At 47.8% G+C, this 17925-nt stretch overlaps 2 protein-coding genes across 3 annotated transcripts in view; both read right to left on the minus strand.

Annotated features, from left to right (window-relative positions):
- Positions 1 to 17925, minus strand: part of LOC116981574 (oocyte zinc finger protein XlCOF15-like) — a 293177-nt gene that overhangs the window by 196472 nt on the left and 78780 nt on the right. The window lies entirely within an intron of this gene.
- On the minus strand, positions 7922 to 14734 carry LOC116981526 (zinc finger protein 229-like). 2 transcript variants are annotated; one of them, XM_033034596.1, is made up of 2 exons: positions 14685 to 14734; positions 7922 to 9702 (listed from the first exon to the last, which is right to left on the minus strand). In XM_033034596.1, the coding sequence occupies exon 2, from the start codon at positions 9675 to 9677 to the stop codon at positions 8142 to 8144; it is 1536 nt and encodes a 511-aa protein (XP_032890487.1). In that variant the 5' UTR covers positions 9678 to 9702; positions 14685 to 14734; the 3' UTR covers positions 7922 to 8141. The 2 variants fall into 2 exon arrangements, with proteins under 2 accessions (XP_032890487.1, XP_032890488.1); XM_033034597.1 differs by lacking the exon at positions 14685 to 14734 and adding an exon at positions 14455 to 14554.

The following is a 17925-nucleotide window of genomic DNA, read 5'->3' on the forward strand; positions in this document are numbered from 1 at the left end:
TTCTATAGCTAGTTATCAACGTCAGGAAACATAGACAGGTATCGACTACATGTCAAACATGCCCCAATTAATATCAATGGCACCGAAGTGGAAATGGTTGAGATTTTCTAATTCTGTGGCGTTGATATCATCAATGATCTGTCGTGGACCAACCACATTGATGCAACAGCCAGGAAGACACACCAACGCCTCAACTACATCAGGAGACCAGCGAGGTTTGGTATGTGGGACCAGCGACCCATCTTCTGTTAGTTTTAAAATAGTTATGGACAAAGACCCACAAGTTAGAAATTATGAATTGGGGCAAGACTAACTTTGCTGGTGCGAGCCAGGACCTTTCCCTCATGTTCTTATACACCTCCATAAGACCAGCCCTCAACTTCCTGCACTCCCAGGAACAACATTCTAGTCTGCTAAACCTATCACTATAGCTCAGGCCCTCGAGTCCTGGCAGCATCCTTGTAAATTTCCTCTGCACCCTTGCCAGCTTAACAACATCTTTCCTGTGTAATAGGGTGACTAAAGCTGAACACAATCCTTTAAAAGTGGCCTTACCAATGTTGTGTACAGTTGTAACATAACCTCCCAACGTCTGTACTAAATATGTGTAGAGAAAGGAACTGTAGATGCTGGTTTAAACTGAAGGTAGACACAAAACAGCGGGAGTAACCCGGCGGGTCAGTCAGCATCTCTGGAGAAAAGGAATAGGTGACATTTCGGGTCGAGACCCTTTTTCAATACTCAATACTCTGACTGATGAAGGCCAATGTAGCGAAAGCCTTCTTGACCATGCTGTCTCTACCTGTGAGGCCACTTTCAAGGAACTATGTATCAAGGAACTCCTAGAGAATTGGCTTCATGGATGTAAACAGAGAGTGATGGTGGAAGGTTGTTTTTCTGACTGAAGGCCTGTGACCAGAGTTGCTTCGGGGATCAGTGCTGGCCCAATTGCTGTTTGTGGGCAAAACCAACACTTTGGATGGGAATGTCGAAGGCATGATTAGTAAGTTTGCAGATGACACTTAAGTAGCTGGTATCGTAGATAGCAAAGATAGTTATCTAAAATTTTAGCAGGATCCTGATCAGTTGGGCAAATAGTTGATGGCATTTACCAGACTGATTCCTGGGATGGCAGGACTTTCATATGAAGAAAGACTGGATAGACTCGGCTTGTACACGCTAGAATTCAGAAGATTGAGGGGGGACCTTATAGAAACTTACAAAATTCTTAAGGGGTTGGACAGGCTAGATGCAGGAAGATTATTCCCGATGTTGGGGAAGTCCAGAACTAGGGGTCACAGTTTAAGGATAAGAGGGAAGTCTTTTAGGACCGAGATGAGAAAATCATTTTTTACACAGAGAGTGGTGAATCTGTGGAATTCTCTGCCACAGAAGGTAGTTGAGGCCAGTTCATTGGCTATATTTAAGAGGGAGTTAGATGTGGCCCTTGTGGCTAAAGGGGTCGGGGGTATGGAGAGAAGGCAGGGATGGGATACTGAGTTGGATGATCAGCCATGATCAATCGAATGGCAGTGCAGGCTCGAAGGGCCGAATGGCCTACTCCTGCACCCGTTTTCCATGTTTCTATGCAGGTAAATCACGGCAGGACCTTCATAATGAATGGCAGGGCCCTGTGGAGTATCGTACAGCAGAGGGATCGAGGAGTGCAGTTACATAGTCCCTTGACAATGCCATTTTAGGTAGGTTGTATGGTCAAGAAGGCTTACGGTACAAAGACCATCATCAACCAAGGTCCTGAGTACAGGTTGGGATGCTATCTTACAGTTGCACAAGACGTGGGTGAGACTGCATTCAATTTTGTTCAATCGTGTTCAATTTTGGTCACCCTGCTAATTGTTAGGCTGGAAAGAATGCAGAGACGAGGTGTTGCCAGGAGTTGAGGGCCTGAGCTATAGGGAGAGGCTGGGCAGGCTAAGACTATTCCTTGGAGCGCAGGTGTATAAGTGCACGAGGGGACTAGACAGAGTGAATGGACATGTGCCTTTTACATGTGTGGAGGAATCAAGAACCAGGGTACATGGGTTTAAGGGGAGAGATTTAATAGGAACCTGAGGGGCAACTTTTACACACAGGTGGTGGGTATATAGAACAAGCTGCCAGAAAGATAGTTGAGGCTGGTATAATAATAACATTTAAATGACATTTGGACAGGCTTAGATTGCGACAAATTGCAGTTGTGGATATGTCCCAGTCCATCACACGGATGTCTTTCCATTGCCGCCTTCTTCTAACCCTGTTTCCACTGGGCAGAAAGTACAAAAGCTTGAAAGTGAGCACCAGCAGAATCGGGAGCAGCTCTGTTGTCAGGCTTCTGAATGGTCTTTCCATAAGCTAACGCACTGTCCAATTCACCTCTACCCATTGAGAACATTGGACTGAGTTCACGGAACTGTTGCGCTACAATGCTGAGAACCGTATTCTGCTCTCAGTGCCCTCGCCTTTGCTCTGTCCATTGTAGGACATACAATACACTCCACCACAAGAAAAGGTTCTTCGGCCCACAACGTCCGTGCGGACGATGATGCCAACTCTAGACACAAAATGTTGGAGTAACTCAGCAGGTGAGGCAGCATCTCTGGAGAGAAGGAATGGGCGACGTTGCCTATTCCTTCTCTCCGGAGATGCTGCCTCATCCGCTGAGTTACTCCAGCATCTTGTGTCTACCTTCGATTTAAACCAGCATCTGCAGTTCTTTCTTACACACGATGCCAACTCATATCTGCCTGCACATGGTCCATGTCTCTCCATTCGCTGTATATTCATGTGGCTCTCTTAAGCACCACAATCGTATCTGCCTCCACCACTACCCCCAGCAGAGCGTTACAGGCACCTACCACCCTCTGTGTAGAAAAGCCTTCCCTGTCTATCTGTCTGTCTATTTCTAAAACTCTCATCTTGTTTGTCTGTCTATCTGCTACTGAAATTACGGTAACATGGTACATGATAGCGCTACAATTTCTGGACCACCTTACTCACAATTGTCCTGTGGTGTGGTGTATCAAGTTTTAGTTTAGATTTTACAACATTTTTAAACTTAAAAAAAATTAAAACCGCCCCCCTACTTGCTGTTAGCAGCGTATGATGGGATCACATTTACATAAACTGGCTGTCAGCAGTGTTCCACCCCACAATGACATCACAATGGGATCTCGTTTACATAAAAACTCGCTGTTCCATAGAAACATAGAAAATAAGTGGAGGAGGACATTCGGCCCTTCGAGCCAGCACCGCCATTCATTGTGATCATGGCTGATCGTCCCCTATCAATAACCCGTGCCTGCCTTCTCCCCATATCCCTTGATTCCACCAGCCCCTAGAGTTCTATCCAACTCTGTGTGTGTGTGTGTGTGTGTGAGTGTGTGTGTGAGATGGAGGGTGGGTGTGAGTGTGAGTGTGTGTGTGAGATGGAGGGTGTGTGTGTGCACGATGTAGTGTGTGTGAGTGTAATGGAGTGTGTTTGTGATGGAGGGCGCGTGTGTGTGATGGAGGGTGTGTGTGTGTGTGTGAGATGGAGCCATGAGTGAGTGAACTGTGAGTCCACCAGCCGTGAGTGAGTGAACTGTGAGTCCACCAGCCGTGTGAGTGAACTGTGAGTCCACCAGCCGTGAGTGAGTGAACTGTGAGTCCACCAGCCATGAGTGAGTGAACTGAGTCCACCAGCCGTGAGTGAACTGTGAACGCACCAGCCGTGAGTGAGTGACCTGTGGCTCCAAGAATCCATTCGGCCCATAATGTCCATACTAGCCTTCTGGAAACCAGTCCCTTTGGCCCACAATACCCATACTTGCCCTCCAGAATGCCCCCACAGGCGACCGCCTGTAGCCGTCCCCCTCCCCTCCCCCGGCTGTAGGACGCTCCCCCATCCCCCACCGGCCCCTGACAGCACCCGCCTGAAGCCGACCCCCTCCCCCGGCTGCAGAACGCAACAAGAGATGCAACAAGAAAGAATGGACTGAATAAATCTCCTCTTTAACATTTAAATTGTTGTCATATTTTAAGAGTTATTCGCATTTTAAGCTTTAATAAATCCATTTCCACTTGCCCTGCCCGTCAGCTGAACCTGCGCAGTAATACCTGCGTGTTCTACGTCACAATGAGAACCTAATGGGGGGAATGGCTGCACCGCCGGAGAGCCACTAAAAGTGGATGGGGGGGGGGGGGTTTGAGGGGGGGATGGAGTGAGTGCGTGGGTGGGGGGGGGGAGGGCAAAGGGCAGAGTGGGGGGAAGAGGGGGGATCAGGGGTGTCACAACGGTAACCCATCAGCCGTGCCTGCACAGTTGGGGGCAATGCGTGAGTGGTGGAATATTGGAACTGGTGGAGAGGTGGAATATTGCGTTGGGGGACCAGGCCTCCCTTGTGAGAATGGGACCCAACGGGTCCCACTTCATCTAGTATATTACTAAAACTCTCATCTTGTTTGTTATTATGTCTGTCTGTCCATGTGATCCTGAAATTACGCCAAAATGGTACACGAGAGCGCTACAATTTTTGGACCACCATACTCACCATTGTCCTGTGGTGTTGTGTATCAAGTTTTGTTCAGATTATATTTTATAAGTTTTTCACATTTTAAGCTTTAAAAAATTAACTTTTCACTGTAAAAAAGATCCAATTATACTTGCCCTGCCCCTGCCCATTACGATGTTACAAATGACAGGACACTGGGAGTCCTGTAATTTGTAACATTGTAACAGGTAGGGCAGGGCAAGTGGTATGGATTTTTAAAAGTGAAAAGTCAATTTTTTCAAGTTTAAAAAGAGGGAGGGTGAAGAGGGGGAGTGCTGGGGGATGAGGGAAAATGAGCCGCGCTTGCGCAGTTGGGTGCTATGGGTGAGTGGTGCAATATTGCGTTGGGGGAAACGGGACCCAACGGGTCCCACTTGGTCTAGTCTCCTGTAAACTTTGCCTCTTTCATGTTACAGCCATGATTTTTCCATCCTGCGAAGAAAGTTATGACTGTCTGCCCTATATATGCTCTCATAATTGTATACATCTCTTATGCCCTTATATATGCGAGTTTCACTCGATTGAATGTGTGTATGGTATTATCTGATCTGATTGGAGAACATGCACAATAAAGTGTTTCACTGTACCTCGGTACGTGTGACAATAATAACTCTTAACCTAAACCAACAGAACCGCAATTTCTTTGCTCTACCTTATTTGAACGATCTCTTTCAAACTTTCCCCCAAACTCATTTTACTTGTGACCAACTGTAGCCCTTCCACTATTCCAATTGGCCAAGTTTCTGGAAGACCACAGCCGTGGTACAACTTCGCCCTTCAACCAACGAGCAAGGGCAATGAGAATTCCACCTTAAAAAAAAGGCACAAAGTGCTGGAGGTACAGAGCGGGTCTAGCAGCATCTCCGGGGAACATAGATAAGCAATTTTGGTTTGGAACCCTTCTTTAGACTAGAGAACAATCTGAAGGATCCTGACCCTTGCTGTTTTTTATTTTTTTGTAAAACTCGTAGTAGGGGAATCAAGAACCAGAAATGTGAAAAGGGAAAGATTTAATAGGAACCCGATGGGCAACTTTTTTCACTCAGAGGGTGGTGGGTATATGGAAGAAATGTCCCAACCCAAAATGTCACCTACCCTTCCCTTCCACAGATGTGCCCTTTTTCACTCCTTTCCACCTCTGGCCTTTGTCCATCCGTCTGTCATTCTTCACTTGCATCCATCAATCACCCGCCAGTCTCTATTCCCCCCCACCTCTTTTCCAGCTTTCTCCCCCACCAGAATCAGTCTGCAGAAGAGTCCCGACCAAACACGTCACCCATCTATTCCTTCCACATATGCTGCCTGGCCAGGGAGAGTGTAGGGACTTGGGTGTTGGAAGGAACTGCAGATGCTGGTTTAAACCAAAGATAGACCCAAAAAGCTGGAGTAATTCAGGCAGCATCTCTGGAGAAAAGGAATAGGTGACGTTTCGGGGCGAGACCCTTCTTCAGTCCAGATTTTTTTGTGTAGGGACTAGGATCAGCTGCACTTTTTTTTGTATAGAACAGGCAAGGACTCGATGGGCCACATGCACTCCTCTGCTGTAACCTTTCAATTCTAGCAACTGTTATTTGTGGCAAATCCATACCTTATTCACACCACTGTGCCTGTTTACAATAAGTAGGAAATAACTGGCAGGTGGCCCCGTAGCAGAAGCGCCCACGTCGCAGGGCTGGAAACTGGATGTATCCCGAGCTAATTCTGCTACCACCATCATCTATTGAAACAAGTGATGGCTCCCACTGATTGTCGCTGGAAGCTTGCGTTCTTTTCAGGACGGACGATGACAGCGAGGTCAACATTTGAAACGTGGAAGACGGACACGAGAGAAGAGGAAGACTGGCAGGTCATGTCACATCTAAAGGAAGAGTGTCCACTAAGTTAACCCACTACCTCTCATGTTAGGCATGGAATACAGAAACTAACATTGCGCCAACTCCAAGAATGTCCTCAGCACAGAGACAATTTGCACGCTGGAGCATAAAGTTGAGAGTCACACAGCACGGAAATAGTCCCCGAGGCCCAACTCGCTCATGAGTTACCTTTACAATGGAGATGAGGAGGAATTCATTTAGCCAGAGGGTGGTGAATCTGTGAAATACATTGCCACAGATGGTGGTGGAGGTCAGGTCTTTGGCTATTTTTAAAGCTGAGATTGAGAGGTTCTTGATTAGTCATGGCATCAAAAGTTACCGGGAGAAGGAGGGAGAATGTGGTTGAGAGGGAAAAATAGATTAGCCATGATAGATTGGCAGAGGAAACTCGGATGAGCCAAATAACCTAATACTGCTCTTCCATCTTAGTTTAGTTTAGAGATACAGCGCGGAAACAGGTCCTTCGGCCCACCGAGTCCGCACCGACCAGTGATCCCCGCACATTAACACTATCCTATGTAGATATAGCTAAATCTTTCAAAGGGAACTTATAAATGTAAAAAAAAGCACAAAGATAAAAAGACAAAAAGAAAAAGAAAAAAGGAAAAAACAAAACCCCCCTAAACTAAAGAGAAAAAAAATAAAAAAATAAGAATAAAATAAGAATAAAAATAAAATAAAAAAATAAACAAAGCAAAGCAAAACAGAATCTGAACTGAGAATTTCAACAATGTAAGTCTGTTTGTCGTCAAGTCCGTTCCACCCTCTAGAGGTAAAATAATTTTTATAACGGTTAAAGAGGGAACAATTTATGTTGTATGCAAGTGTTCAATAGATTTTCCCCAAGTCTTATCAAATCTAAATGACCTACCCTTTATTCTTAAACTGTGACCCCTGGTTCTGGACTCCCCCAACATCGGGAATATTATTCCTGCATCTAATCCCTTAAAAATTGTATATGTTTACCATATAACAATTACAGCACGGAAACAGGCCATCTCGACCCTTCTAGTCCGTGCCGAACACATAATCTCCCCTAGTCCCATATACCTGCGCTCAGACCATAACCCTCCATTCCTTTCCCATCCATATAACTATCCAATTTATTTTTAAATGATAAAAACGAACCTGCCTCCACCACCTTCACTGGAAGCTCATTCCACACAGCTACCACTCTCTGAGTAAAGAAGTTCCCCCTCATGTTACCCCTAAACTTCAGTCCCTTCATTCTCAAGTCATGTCCCCTTGTTTGAATCTTCCCTACTCTCAGTGGGAAAAGCTTTTCCACGTCAACTCTGTCTATCCCTCTCATCATTTTAAAAACCTCTATCAAGTCCCCCCTTAACCTTCTGCGCTCCAAAGAATAAAGCCCTAACTTGTTCAACCTTTCTCTGTAACTTAGTTGCTGAAACCCAGGCAACATTCTAGTAAATTTCTATAAGATCCCCTCACATTCTCCTAAATTCCAGTGAATACAAGCCCAGTTACGTGTCTGACAGACAGAGATGATGCCACATGCAAGGTGAAAAGAGAACTGGTTTATTTATCACATCAAGAATATTAAACTCGAGGCTAATTGTAGGGGTTAAACAAACGGCAACCGAGCCCAGTGATCAGGGTTTAGTTCTGGGAATATTGGGCAACAATTGTGAAGGCAGAGCCCAGCACCAGCAGTTACTTGGGAAGCAGTCTTAGATTTCAACAGCTGCAGTGGTTCAACATTCAATGTACAGTGTCTTCAAACTTTCCCCGCAGAGTGAACTCGCTGGTGTTTCAGCAGGTGGGACGACTGAACGAACCTCTTCCCGCACTGGAGGCAGGTGAAGGGCCTCTCACCGGTGTGAACCCGCCGGTGTGTCACCAGGTAGGCTGACCGAGTGAATTCCTTCCCACATTCAGAGCAGGCGAACAGCCTCTCCCCGGTGTGAACCACCTGGTGGCTCAGCAAATTGGACAATTGCTTGAATCCCCTCCCGCACTCGGCGCACTTGTACGGCCTCTCGCCGGTGTGGACCCGCTGGTGGTTCACCAGATACGACGACTGGGTGAAACCCTTCCCGCACTTGGGGCAGGTGTAGGGCCTCTCGCCCGTGTGGACCCGCTGGTGGGTCAGCAGGTGGGACGAGTGGATGAAGCCCTTCCCGCACTCGGGGCAGGTGAATGGCCTCTCGCCGGTGTGGGTCCGCTGGTGTATCAGCAGGTGGGACGACCAAGTGAACCCTTTCCCGCACACGGAGCAGGTGAACGGCCTCTCCCCCGTGTGGATGCGCTGGTGGGTCAGCAGGTGGGACGAGTGGATGAACCGCTTCCCGCACTGCAGGCAGGCGAAGGCCCTCTCGCCGGTGTGCGAGACCTGGTGAATCAGCAGCTGAGACGACTCTGTGAACCCCTTCCCGCACTGGAAGCAGATGAAGGGCCTCTCCCCGGTGTGGACCTGCTGGTGTCGCGTCAGGCCGTAGGAACGAGTGAAGCCCTTCCCGCACTCGGAGCAGGTGAACGGCTTCTCCCCGGTGTGGACCCGCCGGTGGATCTGCAGATCCGACGACCGGAGAAATCCCTTCCCGCAATCCAGGCAAGTCAGCGGCTTCTCCTTGGCATGGGCCTGCTGGTGCCTCGTTAGCTTGTACGAATACATGAAGCCCTTCCCGCACTCGGGGCAGGTGAACGGCTTCTCCCCGGTGTGAAGGCTCTGGTGCATCAGCAGATCGGACGATCGAGGGAACCCCTTCCCGCACTCAGAGCAGGCGAACTGCTTCTCCCTGGCGTGGATCTGCTGGTGCCTCGTCAGCTTGGACGCGAAAATGAACCCTTTCCCGCACTCGGAGCAGGTGAACGGCCTCTCCCTGGTGTGAAGGCTCTGGTGCGTCAGCAGGTCCGACGATCGAATGAATCCCTTCCCGCACTCAGAGCAAGAGAACGGCCGCTCCTTGGTGTGGACTTGCTGGTGCCTCTTCAGCTTGGATAAATAAGCAAATCCCTTCCCGCACTCGGGGCAGGTGAACAGCCTCTCCCCGGTGTGAACCCGCTGGTGGGTCAGCAGGGCGGACGGCCGAGTGAATCGCTGCCCGCACTCAGAGCAGGAGAACGGCCTCTCTTTGGTGTGGACATGACGGTGCCTCATTAGCTTGGACGAGTGAGAGAATCCCTTCCCGCACTCGGAGCAGGTGAACGGCCTCTCCCCGGTGTGATCTTCCTGGCTTGTTACCTGGTCAGTCGACTTGGTGAATCCCTCCACACTTGGAGCATCTGAACATCCCATTTGCAGCGAGGACATGCCTGGGTGTTATTCACATTCGATGCTATGGGTTTCAATGAGAACACATCAGACATCAGAAAATAGATGGTCACTTCATTCATTTTACAGATACAGCAGGGAAGCAGGCCCTTCAGCCCACCGAGTCCACGCCCACCATCAATCACCCGTTCACACTAGTTCTGTGTCATTTCACTTTCTCATTCACTCCCTGCACACTAGGGGTGATTTACAGAGGTCAACAACCTACAAACCCACACGTGGTTGGGAGATGGGAGGAAACCACAGCACCTGGAGGAAACCCACAAATTCTCTGCTTATTCCATGCTGTAAAATAAATACACAAACAGGCCCTTCGACCAGCGATCCCCGCACATTAACACTATCCTACACCCACTAGGGACAATTTTTACATTTACCAAGCCAATTAACCTACAAACCTGTGCGTCTTTGGAGGGTGGGAGGAAACCGAAGAAATCTCGGAGAAAACCCACGGGGGTCACAGGGAGAACGTACAAACTCTGTACAGACAGCACCCGCAGTCGGGATCTAACCCGGGTCTGCGCTCGCTGTAAGGCTGCAACTCTGCTGCTGCGCCAATGTGACCACCACCGTGATCTCCGGTTCTTCGAGAGCAATCCAGACAGAGGATTGTTGTTTCTTTGGCCCAACTCATGCATGCCCCATCTAAGAAAGTCCCATTTGCAACAGAACGTTTTTTTTCCCCAGGGTGGGAGTGTCCAACACTAGAGGTCATAGCTGTATGGTGAGAGGGCCAAAGTATAATGGAGAGAAGTTTTTTTCCACACAGGGAGTGGCGAGTCTAGAACGCGTTGCCAGGGTGTGTTGTGGAGCCAGAGACGAAAGCGGTTTTTAAGTGGCTTTTAGTTAGGCCTCACAGGCATGTCCTCACATGGAAGTGCAAGGAATAGATGGGTACGAATCATGTTTGGGCGGATGAGATCAATTTAACCCAGCATCATTTTTGGAACAAACATTGTCCCTGTGCTGTGTCGGAAGGAACTGCAGATGCTGGTTTAAACCGAAGAAAGACACAAAATGCTAGAGTAACTCAGCGGGACAAGCAGCATCTCTGGATAGAAGGAATGGGTGATGTTTCGGGTCGAGACCCTTCTTCAGGCTGAGAGCCAGGGGAGAGGGAGATTCAGAGATAAGGAATTGGTAGGTTTGAAAACAAGACATCAAAGGGGATGGAGATCAAGGAACATGTGGTACAGATTATTGTTAGCTAGGAGAAGATAACAAAGCAAAGAGATAAAATGTGATTGGGATCAGTCAGACTGGCCAGAGAACTGGTAAGGGGGAGGGGTTCTATGTTTATATCCATGTGCCTATACAAGTGGCTTTTAAATGCTGTTACAGCCCCTGTTTCAACTACCCCCTCTGGTCACTTGTTCCATATACCCACCACCTTTTGAATTGAAAAGTTGCTCCTCGTGTCCCCGTTAAATCTTGCCCCACCCACCTCAAACCGACATTCTCTGGATTCCCATATCCTGGGTAAAGAATTCTGTACATTCACTTCTTGACCAAGTCACACCACGCTGACTTGGTGATCTGAACATTGATACATAGATACATAGAAAATAGGTGCAGGAGTAGGCCATTCGGCCCTTCGAGCCTGCACCGCCATTCAATATGATCATGGCTGATCATCCAACTCAGTATCCTGTACCTGCCTTCTCTCCATACCTCCTGATCCCCCTAACCACAAGGGCCACATCCAACTCCCTCTTAAATATAGCCAATGAACTGGCCTCAACTATCCTCTGTGGCAGAGAGTTCCAGAGACTCACCACTCTCTGTGTGAAAAATGTTCTTCTCATCTCGGTCTTAAAGGATTTCCCCCTTATCCTTAAGCTGTGACCCCTTGTCCTGGACTTCCCCAACTTGAGGCTTGGATTGAACTGATGTCACCCAGTCCATCACACAGTACAGACTGCCCGCCATTGACTCCATCTACACTTCATACTGCCTCAGAAAAGCAGCTAAATATAATAAAAATCTTGTCAATATCTTCCTCTCCCCGCTCCTATCCAGGCGAAGGTACAGAAGCTTGAAAGCGTGCACCACCAGATACAGGAACAGCATCTTCACGCCCATTATCAGGCTCCTGAAGGGGTGGGAGATTGCAACCTTCACCTGGTCGGCCCTGTTTCGATGATTGCAATCAACCCTGTGTGCACAATCAAATAAGATCCAATAGAACAAGTTGTCCTACAACTTTAGGCTGTGCACGCCATACACAAGAAGCCGGCGGCTTCTGAATGGTTCTTCCATAAGCTAGGGCACTGTCCAAATCACCTCCACCACACCCTGGATATTAGACTTTGTCTATGGACTGCGCTACAACACTGAGAACTATATCCTGCACTCTATATATTTCCCTTTGCACTGCACGGGAAAGAATTGCAGATGCTGGTTCAAACCGAAGATAGAAACAAAATGCTGGAGTAACTCAGCAGGACAGGCAGCATCTCTGGAGAGAAGTAATGGGTGACGTTTCGGGGTTGAGATCCTTCTCAGTCTGAAGAAGACTCTTGACCTGAAACGTCACCTATTCCTTCTCTCCAACGATGCTGCCTGTCCCGCTGAGTTACTTCAGCAATTTGTGTCTATCTCTAGCTAATAACCAATTTGGACTCACCCTATCCCTTTAGGCTATGCATCCGTCCCTACTGAATATTGACATTTTCCTTTTTTCAAAATTGTAATGAGCAGGATTTTGGTTTCTGTAACACAACATTACTTGATGTAAATTACCTGCATGAATCATGGAATCATAGTAGTTACTGGATTAGACTCAGTCTTCAGACTGAAGAAGGGTTTTGCCCCGAAACGTCACCCATTCCTTCTCTCCATAAAAACATAGAAAATAGGTGCAGGAGTAGGCCATTCGGCCCTTCGAGCCTGCACCGCCATTCAATATGATCATGGCTAATCATCCAACTCAGTATCCTGTACCTGCCATCTCTCCATACCCCCTGATCCCTTTAGCCACAAGGGCCACATCTAACTCCCTCTTAAATATAGCCAATGAACTGGCCTCAACTACCTTCTGTGGCAGAGAATTCCACAGATTCACCACTCTGTGTGAAAAATGTTTTCCTCATCTCGGTCCTAAAAGATTTCCCCCTTATCCTTAAACTGTGACCCCTTGTTCTGGACTTCCCCAACATCGGGAACAATCTTCCTGCATCTAGCCTGTCCAACCCCTTAAGAATTTTGTAAGTTTCTATAAGATCCCCCCTCAATCTTCTAAATTCTAGCGAGTACAAACCGAGTCTATCCAGTCTTTCTTCATATGAAAGTCCTGACATCCCAGGAATCAGTCTGGTGAACCTTCTCTGTACTCCCTCTATGGCAAGAATGTCTTTCCTCAGATTTGGAGACCAAAACTGCACGCAATACTCCAGGTGTGGTCTCACCAAGACCCTGTACAACTGCAGTAGAACCTCCCTGCTCCTATACTCAAATCCTTTTGTTATGAATGCTAACATACCATTCGCCTTCTTCACTGCCTGCTGCACCTGCATGCCTACTTTTAATGACTGGTGTACCATGACACCCAGGTCGCGTTGCATCTCCCCCTTTCCTAATCGGCCACCATTCAGGTAATAGTCTACTTTCCTGTTTTTGCCACCAGAGATGCTGCCAGTCCTGCTGAGTTACTCTAGCACTTTGTGTTTCCCTTTGCACCACCTAATGTACTTGTGGTTGACTTCATTGCATATATGTACTGTATATGTGATCAGTTTGGATAGCAAAGCATTTAACTGTACCTCAGAATAGAGTGGATGTTTCCAATAGTGGGAGAGTCTAGAACTAGAGGTCATAGCCTCAGAATTAAGGTCATTTTTTTAAGAAGATGAGGAACTTTTTTAGTCAGAGCGTGGTGAATCTGTGGAATTATTTGCCACAGACGGCTGGGGAGGCCAAGTCAGTGGATATTTTTACGGCAGAGATAGATAGTCTTGATTAGTACGGCTGTCAGAGTTTATGGGGTGAAGGCAGGAGAATGGGATTAGGAGGAGGAGATAGATCAGCATGATTTAATGGCGGAGTAGACTTGATGGGCCGAATGACCTAATTCTGCTCCTATCACTATGATCTTATGACACATGACAATAATAAACCTGAACATCCCAAAGTTTCGGGTTTTCAGCTGTAACCTCGCGCTGCACATTAATTTTAACATCTAAAAAAAAAGTCACAAACTGCTGGAATAACTCAGCAGGTCAGGCAGCATCTCTGGAAAACATGGATTTGTGGCGTTTCGGGTGGAGACCTGAAAATAACGGACTCTTTTCCAGTCTGAAGTAGGATCTCGACCCGGGGCGTTTCCTGTCCATGTTCTCCAGAGAAACTACCTTACCTGCCGAGTTACTCCAGCACTTTGTGTCTGTTTGTGTGTACCAGCATCTGCAGTTCATTGCTGCACCCGCTGGGTTTCTCCAGCTTTTTTGTGTACCTTCTGCAGTTCCTTGTTTCTTTACGTCTATTTTTGTTTCCATCTCTCTCTCTCTCTCCCTCTACAAACGCTGGAACTCTTACAGGCAGCTGAATCATGTCCCCGGCCACGCTGACCTCTCGATTCGGAGCTAGTCTCTTTGTCCCAACCTCCCCTCCCCCCCTCCCCCCCTCCCCCCCTGGCCTGGCTGTAAATTAAAACCAACTTGCTTTTTTCTCGCCGGCCCGGTTCCAGCAAAGGGAGCTGGGACTTGAAACCAAAGATATATATATGCTTGAAACATTGCCCCAGTTCCTCCCGCCAGACCTGCAGAAGATTTCCAATATTCCTTGGACCCAAGACAATCCCCAGACACGGCGGGCAGAGGGAAAGGAGTGAAAGGGTCGGGGCTGTGCTAACATGGCGTCACCCCCCACCCACCCAGAGTTGTGCAAGCAAGCCCGCAGCGAGTCGCCGCGCAGCCAAACGCAAACGTCCCGGGCCGCAGAGTCCGGCCTGGATGTCAATTACTCCCGCGCCGCTCCGTCCGCTCTTACCTGCCGCGGCGCTCCGGGAGAAATAAGCTCACAGGAGCAAAGCACAGAAGCAAAGATCTTATAGCCTTTGCACAGAAGATCATGTGGTTGGGAACAACGCGTTGAACGTGCGCTTGCTCACACTGTCCCTTCCCAGACCCGGCTGTTGCAAATCCTGGCTCAAAAATACACGGTTGCCGCCAAGAAACGAATTGAAATATCGTCAATAGCGCTGTTCCCGGCCACCTGACCGCAGAATTCGGACGGTTCACTCCCTTGATAAGACCATAAGACAGAATCAGGCCACTCGGCCCATCGAATCTGCTCCGCCAGAGCTATTGCTCAGGGCCGGCCTTAAGCCGATTTGACCGATTGCTCCCAATTGGGCCCCACACCCCCCCCCCCCCTCCCTCCCTCCCCTTATTCCCCTCTAAACTATTCTAAACACACCTGAACCCATCTGAAGCCCTCTAAACATCTCTAAACCGTTTAACCCCCTCTAAACTAGGAGGCTGCAAGGTCACTTGGATAGGCTGGGTGAGTGGGCAAATGCATAGCAGATGCAGTATAATGTGGATAAATGTGAGGTTATCGACTTTGGTGGCAAAAACAGGAAAGTAGACTATTATCTGAATTGTGGCCGATTAGGAAAAGGGGAGATGCAACGAGACCTGGGTGTCATGGTTCACCAGTCATTGAAAGTAGGCACGCAGGTGCAGCAGGCAGTGAAGAAAACGAATGGGATGTTAGCATTCATAGCAAATGGATTTGAGTATAGGAGCAGGGAGGTTCTACTGCAGTTGTGCAGGGTCTTGGTGAGACCACACCTGAAGTATTGGTACAGTTTTGGGCTCCTAATCTTGCCATAGAGGGAGTACAGAGAAGGATCACCAGACTGATTCCTGGTATGTCAGAACTTTCATATGAAGAACGACTGGATAGACTCGGCTTGTACTCGCTAGAATTTAGAAGATTGAGGGGGGATCTTATAGAAACTTACAAAATTCTTAAGGGGTTGGACAGGCTAGATGCAGGAAGATTGTTCCCGATGTTGGGGAAGTCCAGAACAAGGGGTCACAGTTTAAGGATAACGGGGAAATCTTTTAGGACTGAGATGAGAAAAACGTTTTTTACACAGAGAGCGGCGAATCTGTGGAATTCTCTGCCACAGAAGGTAGTTGAGGCCAGTTCATTGGCTATATTTAAGAGGGAGTTAGATGTGGCCCTTGTGGCTAAAGGGATCAGGGGGTATGGAGAGAAGGCAGGTGCAGGATACTGAGTTGGATGATCAGCCATGATCATATTGAATGGCTGTGCAAGCTCGAAGGGCCGAATGGCCTCTACTCCCGCACCTATTGTCTATGGTTCTATGACTGCGTCCAACTGCTGTCTGGTTCGTTGATCGGTTGGCTAGATATGAACTGTTTTGGGAGAGAAAAATGCTCACGGCAGACCAAACGTGTTAAACAGAAATTGGTCAGATATTGAGCTTTACACAGTGAGAAATCATGTGAAATAATCACTGAATTTAATTTTAAATGAATGTACCTGCATGTTATACTGTTTAGTTTGGAGATACAACCAGATAGTCCACTGAGTTCGCACCGACCAGCGATTTTTATTGTAGATTTGACAATTTTATTTGGCGGCCTATCAAACGCTATCTCTAAGGGGGTTGCATCCAATCACCAACCAGCTTGCCTTAAAATTCCCGTCCAAACAACAAATAGATCTCCTCCCGTCCAATCAGCCGCTGTCTCCAAGGACATTGTGTCCAATCACATAATTAGCAGCTACGGTAAAGGTTGGAAGCCAGCGGAGCTACTGACAAGGCAAACGGGAGGGAGCAGGAGAGATTCACATAGTGTATAATCCATAGCACCTAGTGTACAATTTCATAATATATACTAAATAACTGGGCTGACACACCTTGGCTGGGAATCTGGGATTCACCAAAATTGTTCCCAATTGGGCCCCGCACCCGTTAATCTCCTCCTCTAGGGTGGATGAATTGAATGTGCATTTAGTAGTTAAGGAATATAATATAGTTGGAATTACGAAGACATGGCTCCAGGGTGACCAAGGCTGGGAGCTAAACATGGGGTATTCATTATTCAGGAAGGATGGACAAAAAGGAAGGGGAGATAGGGTGGCATTGCTGGATAAAGGGGAGATTGATGCAATAGCAAAAAGAGACATTAGCTTGGATGCTATACATGGTTCCTGCAGAAGCGGGGTAACCCCTGATGCCCACTAATGCAAGTTGCTCCTGCCGCAATAATACTATTTAATTTCACCCACTGCGTATGAAGACCAGCCTAATCTGGCAGGATTTTTAACCATGAAGGAACTGCAGATGCTGGTTTAAACCGAAGACAGGCACAAAAAGCTGGAGTAATTCAGCGGGACAGACGGCATCTCTGGAGAGAAGGAATGGCGACGTTTTGGGTCGAGACCCTTCTGAGCAAAGATCCTATAGCTTCTGAGTTTTTAAGAAGGAACTGCAGATGCTGGAAAATCGAAGGTACACAAAAATGCTGGAGAAACTCAGCGGGTGCAGCAGCATCTATGGAGCGAAGGAAACAGGCAATGTTTCGGCCCGCAACGTTGCCTATTTCCTTCGCTCCATAGATGCTGCTGCACCCGCTGAGTTTCTCCAGCATTTTTGTGTACCTCCTATAGCTTCTGAGTCTGGGGTGTGGGGGGTGGGAGGTGGAGGCGGAAGAAGGAGGTGCCTCGCCGACATGTCACCGCCCAGCCAGGGAGATATATTCGTGATCCCTCCTCCGTCTTTGTTTTATTGATTCAAATGTACAGCATGGAAACAGGACCTTCGGCCCACCGAGTCCACACCAACCACGCAGTGCACAGAAACGCAGGTTTATTGCTAGGTGTGACCAGCAATAACAACGGCAGAATTTGTGCCCACAATTCAAAAGTTGTTCGCCAGCTGTGAAACAAGTAGGAAAAAAAAGGTGCAGGAGTAGGCCATTCGGCTCTTTGAGCCAGCACTGCCATTCACTGTGATCATGGCTGATCGTCTGAAATCAGTACCCCATTCCTGCTTTCCCCCCCATAGCCCTTGATTCCTTTATCCCCAAGAGCTCTATCTAACTTTCTGTTGGAAACAACCAGTGAATTTGATCTCCACTGCCTTCTGTGGCCGAGAATTCCACAGATTCACAACTCTCTGGGTGAAGAGGTTTTTTCTCATCTCAGTCCTAAATGACCTGCCCCTTATTCTTAAACTGTGACCCCTGGT

The sequence above is a fragment of the Amblyraja radiata genome, chromosome 15, assembly GCF_010909765.2.
Source record: "Amblyraja radiata isolate CabotCenter1 chromosome 15, sAmbRad1.1.pri, whole genome shotgun sequence".
Taxonomy (NCBI): Eukaryota; Metazoa; Chordata; class Chondrichthyes; order Rajiformes; family Rajidae; genus Amblyraja; species Amblyraja radiata.